The 12209-nt window shown below is 34.7% G+C and overlaps 1 protein-coding gene across 1 annotated transcript; it reads right to left on the bottom strand.

Moving 5' to 3' along the window:
* Positions 1-6096: 6096 nt before the first annotated feature.
* LOC105194395 (basic proline-rich protein-like) lies at positions 6097-11028 on the bottom strand. Its single transcript, XM_011159278.1, has 3 exons — positions 10799-11028; positions 6436-6461; positions 6097-6290 (listed from the first exon to the last, which is right to left on the bottom strand). The coding sequence occupies exons 1-3, from the start codon at positions 11026-11028 to the stop codon at positions 6097-6099; spliced, it is 450 nt and encodes a 149-aa protein (XP_011157580.1).
* Between the last annotated feature and the right edge of the window lie 1181 nt (positions 11029-12209).

Here is a 12209-nt window from a genome sequence, read left to right as displayed (position 1 = left end):
GCAGCCATTCAACTTTTATTCAGAACATTTTTCTCTATCTCTTATAGTTTCGACGATATTTGCTTGGAAAGAAAAAATCCGATTTTTTTCAAAGGGATGTTTCACCCCCTTAAACTGAAATTGGGCACCAACAAAAAATATTTTTGTGTTACGGATGAACTCCTCTATGTGTACACCAAATTTCATAATTTTTTGAATTTTCGGGTTGCCAAACGTTCCTTGTTAGTCATGCGACGCCTAGCGGCAAACTTTGCAACTATCTAAAAAATCAAAATTTCCGTAAAGAAAGACAATACTTACCGACAGAGAAATTACCGACAGCGGTATTACCGACAGAGGAATTACCGACAGAAGAATTACCGACAGAGGAATTACCGATAGAGAAATACCGTCCCGACTACGGCTCCGCCAGAACTCGCGCCCACGCGAGATATTGCGACGCCATATTTAACACTGCCGTCCAACTTGAAGTCCGTAACGAAATATCCGCCGCCGCTGCCGCCGCACAGTGGAGCGAATAATGTAAATTCGCGGACATACATAACTTAAATTTTTTTTTTTAATTTTAAACATTTTATTATTAAAACTATTTTGTAGAATAATTACACTTTCATTTCTGTATTAGAATTGACATTACGAAAAACAGATAAATAAATAAAATTCATTAAAATAGATCGCTCAATCATTTTGTTGATTTGGTCAAGATGCGCTATCTGAATCAATTATAAAATACTTACGTAAATACGTTTAGTTTGCAAATTTGGTTATACCGTCAAATCATATACCACTATACTACATAATTTCCCTATATTGTTTATAAATAATACATATTTTCTCGTTCTTATATTGTACTTTTCTTTATTGAGAATTTTACTCAATAAGTACGATATTTAACAGAAGTTTTAAAAAAATGCCTGGGTTTGCCCGTTCTGATGCATACATTTTATGAAAGTATAATTTCAAAACTATTCATACGTGATAAAATCAAATGCATCTAGGTGCTCATTTACAAGAAATTTATGAAAATATTCATTTACGTATCATGGCACAAGGTACTTCAAGGTATATGTTTAAAAAAATCTGTTTCATGTTTTGTATACTAATGAAAAACATGTTCAATTTCTTTCAATATGAAAGATATATGCTTGGATTTTGTTATTTACAAAAGAATAAATGGATACGAAAATATTTCTCTCTTTTTATTTCTACTAGATATCACAGGCGCGCGCTTCGCTTTTTATTACACCATGTGCAATTAATATTAATCCTTGTAATATTACTATTAACTTTTCGATACATACAACTGTTAAAATATGTGATGACAGCTGCTCATAAAGTAAGTGCAGCAAAAGAATCAATCGGTATCGCGAAAAAGGGGCAACAATAAGTTCGATTATCGATTTAACACGGCCTTTTTATAATAGGAAAAACTCTGGAAAAATAATCTGGTTGTATTAATTGGAAATTTGGTAGATTCAGTAAGAAGTACAAATCGGATAGATTATAATTACATTTATCTATTCTATCTGAGACAGAAATTCAGTTACGATAATCAAAATTGTGATTGGTGTGATCAGAATGCATTTTATTCGTATTTCTTGTTGATTTAACCAAAACATTTTTCTCAGTGTTATACAAATTAATTGAATTAAAACTATTTTACTAAGAAAGAAAGAAGATACGAATTATTACAAGTTTCAGTATTAATAAGACCAAAAATAAGTAAAATTTATTTTGCTCGTATATTTTTTCAAAATGTTAATACTTCAATAATAATATATAGCGTATCCTATTTAAGTAGCTTATCTTGAATATCTTGTAAATGACGCATTGTCGTGGCAAATGTTTCAGACAAAAATTGTATGGTCTGAAGGGAGACAAATAATGATAAAATCAATTCAATATAAAAAAATCGATTTTTAAAGTCACATAAAGGTTATCTTCATCTTTTTTAAATAAAATTGTATAATTATTTTACATAATATGATTTTTCGACAATTATTCTATAATATAAATAGTAAAGCGGAATTTTTAAAAACTAATAGTTTATGAGGTATTTTATATTTTATTTTAGCATATTTTAACATAAAATATCAAATATTTTGTAAACTATTCATTTTTTTGTTATTGTATTTTTGATAATTGTACTTAAATATTTTATACACAGAATAATAAGTTGAATCAATTAGTTTAAAGAAAACAAACGGCTTTTTAAAAAATTATGCTATTTGCAGTATACAACTACGTATCTTTTTTAAAAAAATTCTGTTTAGGTCATACGATCCTAATTTCTGTATGTAAAAAATTTCAGACATTTTTATTGTAGTTTTCGTGATAATTTTTACATTTGATTTTTTCTTGTTATTAATTACTGTCTATTATATTTGAATTTCTTATTCATATTTATTAGCATTATTTATATCTTAATATTATTAGTAACTTTATTTCACGTGTTAGTAACTTTATTTCACATCACATGTTGGTAATTTTATTCTGCATGATTATCGCAGGCTCACAGCGCATAGTATTTTGTTCAATTTGTCCATCCGTTTGTTTTCTGTTCCTGAACTCCCTGAATTAGTGTACACTTAAAGTGAAATAGGTATATGTTTGAAAGTTAGCGAAAGCAAGAAGGAACGTTCCAGTTCAGTTTAGTGCAGGAATAGAAAACAAGCCTCATGTATCGTCTTTTGTTTTTTCGCGAGAGTTGGGCTGTTCGGCAGTTAGTTTTTTCAATGTTTCGACGCGACGCGCAATAACAAGTCGCTGCGCTGCAGCGCGCTGTAACGTTATAATTCTTGTGTACATCTCTAGAAGTTTCTCTTTCTCTTTTTATCTCTGTTTTTTTCTTATCGATTTATTTCTTACGTTCTTTCATTTACTATTATTGTTTGTTTTCATAAAATATTATAATGAATTCTATCGAATATTCAGAATTATTTTCCATCCTGCGAACTCATGGTGAAAATTTAAAGGACTATAGAACTCTTTTAAAACATATATTAATGAAAAAGGAATTTAATTTTTCTGCAAATGCTGAGACACATTTATCTGAGCCATTAAGAAAATTTTCATTTCATTTATACGAACGATGGTGTAAATCGAATCGTATATATGCAAATTTTACAAAACGAAACGAAATTTGGTTACGAACAGTATTTAGATTCCCAGAAGAAGCTTTGATTACAATTTCGACAGAAACAGAGCCAATCCAACAATTAGCATCAGAAAATATAAAACAAGGACAAGACGGTTCTTCATCTAAACGAAAATCATTTTTGATTTTATCAGATAGACAAAAAAGAAGGCGTACCGAATTACTGAGAGCTGAAAACACTATAGATGAACTAGCATTCGCTCTAAAAGTGAAAATGCAAACTTCAGGCAATGTAGATGGTGCAGCAATTTTATCTTTTCTAATTGAACATCCCGAACAAACATCAAGACTCAGAGCTTTCTGTGAAGGTAAAAAACATGAAGTGAAATTGTACTCCAAAGAAGAAGCTTTAGCATTAATGTTGAATTTGGGATTATCAAAATCAAAATATGAAGTGTTACGAAAAATGTCTATTGAACAAGACATTAATCCCTATCCTTCATATTATCAAATTCAATTGGCAAAAAAAGATTGTTATCCCTCAAAAGATGCAATTACAATTTCAGATACTTATGCATCAATAAGTTTACAAGCTCTTCTTGATCTGACTACTTATAGATTACTTCAAACATGAAATATTGAAACACATTCTGAAATTCAGAATTTGAAATTAATATCTAAATGGGGATTTGATGGAGCTAGCTGCCAAAGCCTTTACAAACAAGCATTTGCAGATCTTCCGAATGATTGCGACAAACCAAGGGATGATTCAATTTTCACAACGTGCTTAGTTCCTCTGAAATTGGTCAATGATTAAATTACTATTTGGGAAAATTTGAAAACTTCTTCAACAAAATATTGTCGACCAGTTAAGTTCGAATTTATAAAGGAAAATGATGAAATCATTCGTAGAGAAAATCAAAGGATGTCAACCGAAATAGAAGCTTTGATTACAACGTATTATAAGGACAATGTTTCTGTAGAACATCAACTGTTATTTACTATGGTGGATAGAAAAGTTTGTTCATCACTAACAGAATCATCATCCATGAAATGTTTCATATGCGGAGTAAAACCTAAGGATATGAACAATTTTAATCTTGTTTGTAAAAAGGATGTAAAGGTAGAACACTACAAATTTGGATTATCAAGTCTTCATGGATGGATTAGATGCATGGAATTTTTGTTACATGTATCTTATAATCTCGAAATAAAAAAATGGTCAATCCGAGATCTGCAGGAGAAGCTTCGTAAGGAAGAACGTAAAAAGACAATTCAAAGAGAATTTAGACAAAAATTAGGACTATTAATTGATGTAGTTAAGCAAGGAGTCGGCAGCACAAATGATGGCAATACTGCTAGAAAATTTTTTGAAAAACCTTCAGTAACAGCAGAGATTACCGGTTTGGATGAACAAATAATACGAAAATTCGCAGTCCTTTTACAAGCTATCGCATCAGGTCGACAAATTGATCCACAAAAATTTGATCATTACGCTAAAAATTTAGCGAAACTTGTTATTGATAAATATGGATGGTACTATATGCCAGCTACTGTCCATAAGATTCTATTCCATGGTGCAGAAATTATAAAATATGCGATTACACCAATAGGACAACTCTCCGAAGAAGTTATTGAAGCTAGACATAAAGAGTTTAGGAAATATCGTCTTGAAAACAGTAGAAAAATGAGTAGGAAAGTGACAAACGAAGATTTATTACATCACTTATTAATATCATCTGATCCAGTCATATCTAGCTTAAGACCCGATTTCAAAAAATCAAAAGAGCGAAAAATGTTTCCAGAAGTAGAAGAATTATTTATTCAAAGAGAAGAAAATTTAGACAGCGAAGAAGACTGTTATAGTTCTGCAGAAAATTTTGGGTCTGAAACTTTCGATTCGTAAGTTTGAATTAATAATTTCATTTTAATTCATATATTACTTATTAATCATTTGTTAGTGTGTATATATATATATATATATATATATATAAATGATTTTTTGTTAATAAATACAGATAAGATACAAAATAAAAATAAAAATAAAAAATACTAAAAAATATGAAATATAAAATAAAAAATACAAAAAAATATAAAATATAAAATAAAGAAAAACAAAATGGAACTAATTCCTGCTACGTCCTTGTCATTTGTTTTAGGTAATGCCAAATACAGGAAAGTATTTCGTAATTATGCTTATTAGACAATCGCCGATTATTTTTCATGTATACGTATAATGTATTTTCTATTACATTAGAAAACAAAAATATTATATTATATCAAAATTTTAAATTTAAATACTATACAAATAAATCAGACATATAAAACAATAAAACTAAGACTTCCACCGTTATGTCCGACAATTCATATGTTTCGCTCCACTGTGCGCCGCCGCCTCCGCCCAGAGACTCGTCTATCATGAGCCCTAAAAAAAATCAAACCTAACCTACCCTACCTACGTAGTATTAAAAAAAAATAAAATAAAATAAAATAATATCAAAATAACCACGGACTCTGTAAAAAATGGGTAATACATATAAATAAATATAGCATACATATATAAAAATTTTTTTATTAAAAGCTCCACGGTATAATTTTCTAAAAACACAAAAAAAATTGGTCATACAAATCAAACATATATTATTTTGTATGAAAACTTTTTTATTCCACTTTTGGAATTTTGCGTTGAGGCTTCTTGTCCTCGTCGCCGCCGTTGTCGCTATCCAGCGTGAACACGCCTATGTTGGTTTCATTAATCGCTCTTCTGTAAAAAAGGAAAAAAAAATATAATGTAAAAATTTTGGACGAGTCTCGTTTCCTGTTCCGCTAACATAATGTACCCCCGAAATATTGCACAATTTGTTTTTCTTTAATATAACATAATTACTCACTTGCGGGCCACTTGGCGTAACAACTCCTGCTGCTGATGCTGCAGCACTTGTTGCTGCTGCTGCAGCGTTTCCTGTTCTTCTACAATCGTTTTCTGACTCAACATGAGGTCACGTTGCATAACCTGCACCTTCTTCTGCCTCCGGAAGAGCCGTCGGTGCTGGTCGCGCCTTTGCGCTCGGTTCACTCTGCGCTCCTGGCGCCGCGCCTGCGCCTGGTCCCACTCCGGATGACGTGGCACCCACCGTTGCCGCCCACGCTGGCGCCGGGGATTTCCTCGGCCTCACCGGCCCCGTACGGGTTCCTGCGGCATATACATAAGGAGTTGGCCGTCGCGCATGCGGAAATGCGCCCGTTCGTTGTCGGTACTCGGCGAGTCAGACTCGTTGAGAGAGCGCAGATCCGACGTATCCGCAGCAACCATTTCGTCCTCCCCGACGACGACATACCTTCGACGCAACATGATGCTAATTCTCTGTAACATGTAAAACACAATTACAATTACATTGCAGTCCCGAACGGTTGAAGCTACGGACTTCAGCCTTATGCCGTTTTAAAGGGCTTGAAAAATGCTTTCCAACGAGCTATGGTCGAAGTCTGTAGGCCTAACGGTTCGGGAGTTGCGGCCGAAAATAGTTTTTATACCTTTTCAGTCATAAGTCCCGAACGGTTGAAGCTACAGACTAATATTTATTGTAAAAGACAAATAATTAATTTTATAAAAATTTATTATACAAAATATTTCTATTTGGTTCTATTGCACACTTACGTAGTAATATGCGTGGGAGTAATTTTAATAGTTACAACAAGTACAATGGTCATTACATATGTTGAACATACTCGTGGAATGTTTAAAATTGCTAGGTATAATAAGAACATGAGAACAAATATAATTGTAATAATAATAAACTAATAAATAATTGAACATAAAATTTTTGGTCTTTATTTTACTAAAAAACAATATGGAAGTGTTTTTAGCAAAAAAATTATATTATGTTATAAATTGCTTGTATAACTACTTAAAACACAAAACATTTATAGTGTTACGTCCTGCGGAGTAACGATTTTTTTCCTTCACAACCAGCGGATATTCTAATTAACGGGGGGCTCAAGCAGCGGTGATCTCACCCCGATTGCAAAAATACGCTGACACTCACAGCAATGGAAGTTATAAATTCACCAATCATGGGGATTTGAGATGACACCGTTGCTCGGTGCCGGAAACACCAAAGGTAGTAAAATTAGAGAAAACGCATGTGTGCACCCTTTTGGATGCCCGGCGCCCGCATAGCAATAAATTGATAAAATTTTAACATGTAATACTTTCCGGGAGATTAATTGTCAAACCTGCTGCTGTCTCGGGATAACAATTACCAAGGAATATGAAAAAATCGTAAAACTAAATATTGCACGTGGGCGCATTGACGAGTAAATTAGTGCACACGACCCTTGATAGGACAAAGGGAATCATAGATGAAAAATAGTATAAATAGGCGCGTGGAGCTAGTAGTCTAGTCTTGATTCATGCTTAATCTGAATCACAGTTCCGTAGCATCTTGTATGTTCCAGTTTTATGACTCTCGAATCCGCGGACTTTAACTCGTACGGAGCGTAAGTCTCGGTCGAATGAGAAAAGTGCCATTGCAAAACGGGCTTGCTTGGAATCTGCCGACTATGCATCGCATGCGGAATCCTTTTGACCGAACCATTCATCTCCCGCCAAGAGCGGCCCAGTTGGAGGTTTGCGGCTCCAAGAGTGTAACATTCGTCTACTAACAATACAACCCGCAATACAACCAACAAGTAGTAAGTTGCAATCTTCCGTTTATTTTTGAAATATTTTTTTTAGTTCTTTTTTTATTGATCATCTTTTCTCTCTTTCGAATAATCCATATATAATTTTGATATTGTTAACCGCCACTCTCCCTGACCTATCTTCATCTACCTTTTCTTTTTGGGATTGAATCAAATTTCGTTCAATTCGACTCAGACTGAATCTTCTATTTCCATTTCTGGATTAAGTCAAGCTTTGGCTTCATTTGATTCAAAGAAATCTATTATCAAAATCTTTCCTTTTGGGGATTGAATAGAACTTTGTTTAATTCGATTCAAAAAAATTCTCCCGTGCAATTCGATCAGTTTCTTATCCTCCTTTCTTCCTCTGTCACCAGTCAAATTTTTCTTTTTATTTTTTCCTTTTTTCGCATATTTAAGAGAAAAGGGAGTCAATTATTTATTTTATTCATTCTAGTGGATAGTTGAACTTCACGAAAAATTCATAAAAACAAGTTTTGCGCCGCAGCCAAGCATCATAGAAATCATAGGAACCGCAGGGCCAGGAAGCTCGCCGCGTTACTCGATCTGCCCGCGGAAACTATACCGTTTATTATTAACCTGCTTAAATTAGGGAAATTGAATACCGCTTACCCAGTTGTCTTAAGAAATTTAAACATAAACTTTCTGAAGACTCAAATAATTCTGTAGCTTCCGTCAGTGCACCCCCAAATTGCCCCCCTGAACCGTCTTCTTCTTCCCCTTGCAGCTTCTCACCCCCTGAACCTTTTTACTCCCCGGTCCCTCTTAACGAAAAGGAACCGTCAACCCCCTCCGAACGCGTAAACTCCCCCGCGTCTGATTCAACCCAACTAACCTACCGGATCTTCCCCGATTCCCCCATCTTTCTGTCTCCCTCTCCAGATTCTGAGGTCCGAGATTTCGAGGGAGAGAGATTTCCTCAGAGATCTCCGACCCCCGAGTCCCACGATCTCGAAGAGGAGGAGGAACTTTGCTCAGACTCTCCGATCCTCGGATTTCACGATCTTGAGGACAAATGTCCCTCCCCCTCTTCACCCTCTAACGTACAACTTGTAGATGAACTTCCACCACTTGCCCCTCGTTAGTTTTTCGCCCCCGGCCTCTTCCAGTTATTAGATGCGGTCCTGTCAATCCTCCCATCGTCTTCCAACCCCCTCTCTCCTGGCGCATTTTCAATCGGGCCAGACAAGTTCGACTTAGAAACAGTTTGTGCCTAACTTTCCAAACTTTCTCCAGACGGATCCATCCTCGTTTTCCTCCCTCATACGTATTCAAATTACTATTTAGTGCCGAAAATGCATACAAATTTACACGCATATACATATACATTGCATTATTTTCAACACGCCATACATAAGCTAACCAAAAATTGTAGATTAAAAGATGCGATATTGTGACTTATAATAGACTTTTGTAAATTTCTAAATTAGTTACAATTGAATTACGAATTTGTAAGCCACAATAAAACTTAAAAAATTCTTAAATTAATCAATATTTGTTAATTATGCGAATTTGGGGCAATAATCTGCAATTTCTTTTGTAAAAAAATAAATTTATTCTCATGTGAATAAATTTGTCAATTTCTAAACTCAATCACTTCCATTCCTTGCTCTAGTTAGATTTGCACTAGATCCAATTTCGGGGTAAAACGATTAAATTTGTTGCCCCAAAACTGGACCGAAAACGCGAGGAATCCAACGGTTGACGTGGGACTCCAGTGCCCTCCTGATCTACCTCTCAGATTTACCCGCGCGTCCCACTCATGCCGCTTGTCTTACGCAGCCGTGTACGATCGCACGTCGTTACATCCTCCCCAACCTTCTCAAATCCTATTTATTATCACGGTAAGAACATCTTTTCTTAAGGCTGGACGTAACAATAGCTATCGTATCTTTAGCAAAAATTTATATTATGTTATAAATTACTTGTATAACTACTTAAAACACAAAACGTTTGTAGCTATCGTATCAAGCATGCAGTACACAAGAGTATTTAAAATACACTATAATATAAGATTTTGATGAATAAAGGCATAATTTGTGCCATAGACATTCATCGACAGGCTATGAAGTTTGTATTTGCGTCATTTATACACTTTAACTTAAATATAAAACCTGAGAGTCACAGTATATCTTATCTTTGCCTTTTTGACAAAATCTGAAACTGGATTAGTTACACACTTTAACTTTTAGTAACGATAATATGGCAAATACACCGAAAATTTATCCAGTTTTTGATTTAAAAAAGAAGACAAAGATAAGATACACCGTGACTGTCAGATTTTATATTTAAGACAAATAAATTTCAAATATAAATATTAAGCTATTTTGCGCAAAAACGTAATTTTTAAACAATAATGTTTAAGTTCAGTTACACTTTTTTAAATTTATGAGATATTTTATTTTGCTATTATAAAAACTATTACCAGTATTAATTTTAGTGAAAAGATTTCTCTGATTTTACAAGTGTAAAGTTCATAGAATCTTTATATTTGAAATATTATTGTTACTAAAAGTTAAAGTGTATAACTAATCCAGTTTTAGATTTTGTCAAAAAGGCAGAGAGAAGATTTACTGTGACTCTCAGATTTTATATTTAAATTAAAGTGTATAACTAATCCAGTTTAAGATTTTGTCAAGAAGGCAAAGATAAGATATACTGTGACTCTCAGGTTTTATATTTAAGATTTTTATATTTAAGACGAATAAATTTCAAATATAAATATTAAGCTATTTTACACAAAAACGTAATGTTAAAACAATAATGTTTAAGTTCAGTTACATTTTTTTAAATTTATAAGATATTTTATTTTGCTATTATAAAACTTATTAGCAGTATTAATTCCAGTGAAGAGATTTCTCCTATTTTACAAGTGTAAAGTTCAGAGAATCTTTATATTTAAAATTTATTCGTTTTAAATATAAAATCTGAGAATCACAGTGTATCTTGTCTTTGCCTTTTTGACAAAATCTAAAACTGGATTAGTTGTACACTAACAAGTAACGATAATGTGGCAAATACACCGGATAGTACGCTGACGACGGTGGTGACGGTGGGTATGCTGCTAGCGGAGGCGGTGGTAGTGGTGGGTATGTTGCTAGCGAAGGCGGTGATGGTGGTGGGTATGCTGTTGGCGGCGACAGTAGGTACGCTAGCGCGCTAGCTGCAGCGTATCCGCCAGCATACGTCGTCGGTGCTGGCGCATATGCTGAGTATGCTAATGTCATTTAGGTATATCCCCTTCGATTTGCAGTGTTCCATTTCTGTCGCTTTTCTTTCTTGTTCAATTTCTGGACGTTATGCTTTAACGTCTCCATTTTCTGAAACATAAAAAAATATAATGTACATTTAATAAATATTTTATTAGTAGTAAGTGCGCAACTAAGTTCTTGCTGTTTTTTTTATAAAAAAGCAACTTTATTGTAAAAAAAATGGTTACAAATGAATCATTCAAAGTATTGCCCATTGCTAGCTACAACTTTTGCCTATCTTTCTGGCAAAGCTCAAATACCGTTACGATAAAAGTGTTAGTCTTTTGAGGCTATCTACGAATCAAGGGTTTTTTGATGTCTTCATATGAGCGGAACTGCTGATCAGCCAGACCATGTGCCATCGAACGGAACAAGTAATAATCGGACGGCGCAATATCTGGGGAATATGGCGGGTGGGGTAGGACTTCTCATTTGACCGTTTCCACGTAAGTTTTAACGGGTTTGGCAACACGAGGCCGAGCGTTGTCATGCAGTAGAATCACTTTGTCGTGCCTCTGCTCGTATTCTGGCCGTTTTTTGCGCAGTGCTCGGCTCAGTCGCATCAATTGAAGTCGATACCATTCCCTAGTGATGGTTTCGTTCAGTTTCAACAGCTCATAATAAATAACATCAACCTGGTCCCACCAAATACACAGCATAATCTTCGTAGCGTGGATATTCGGCCGAGTCGACGACGTAGAAGCATGACCGGGCAGTCCCCATGACTTCCTTTTCTTTGGGTTGCTGTAATAAATCCATTTTTTATCACCCGTCGCGATGCAACGAAAAAAACCCTTCCTTTTTTTGCCGCTGGAGCAGTTGTTCACAGATAAAAAAACGACGCTCAACGTCCCTTGGCTTCAAATCATAAGGAACCCAAGTTCCTTGCTTTTGAATCATTCCAACGCATACAATCGCTTGGAAATAGCTTGGCGGGTAACTCCTAATGCTGAAGCAAGCTGTTCTTGCGTTTGGCACGGATCCTCATCGAGCAATGCCTCCAATTCAGCGTCTTCGAATGTTTTTGGCCTTCTTTCACGCGGACGGTCGTCAACATCGAAATCACCGTCTTTGAAGCGACGGAACCAATCACGGCACGTTGTTTCACTTAGAGCAGCATCTCCGTAAACTTTTTGGAGCTCTCGATGCGCTTCAAC

The sequence above is a fragment of the Solenopsis invicta genome, chromosome 3 (assembly GCF_016802725.1).
Source record: "Solenopsis invicta isolate M01_SB chromosome 3, UNIL_Sinv_3.0, whole genome shotgun sequence".
NCBI classification, from domain to species: Eukaryota; Metazoa; Arthropoda; class Insecta; order Hymenoptera; family Formicidae; genus Solenopsis; species Solenopsis invicta.
The sequence above is the reverse complement of the archived record's forward strand: the minus strand, read 5'-3'. Positions and strand labels throughout refer to the sequence as shown.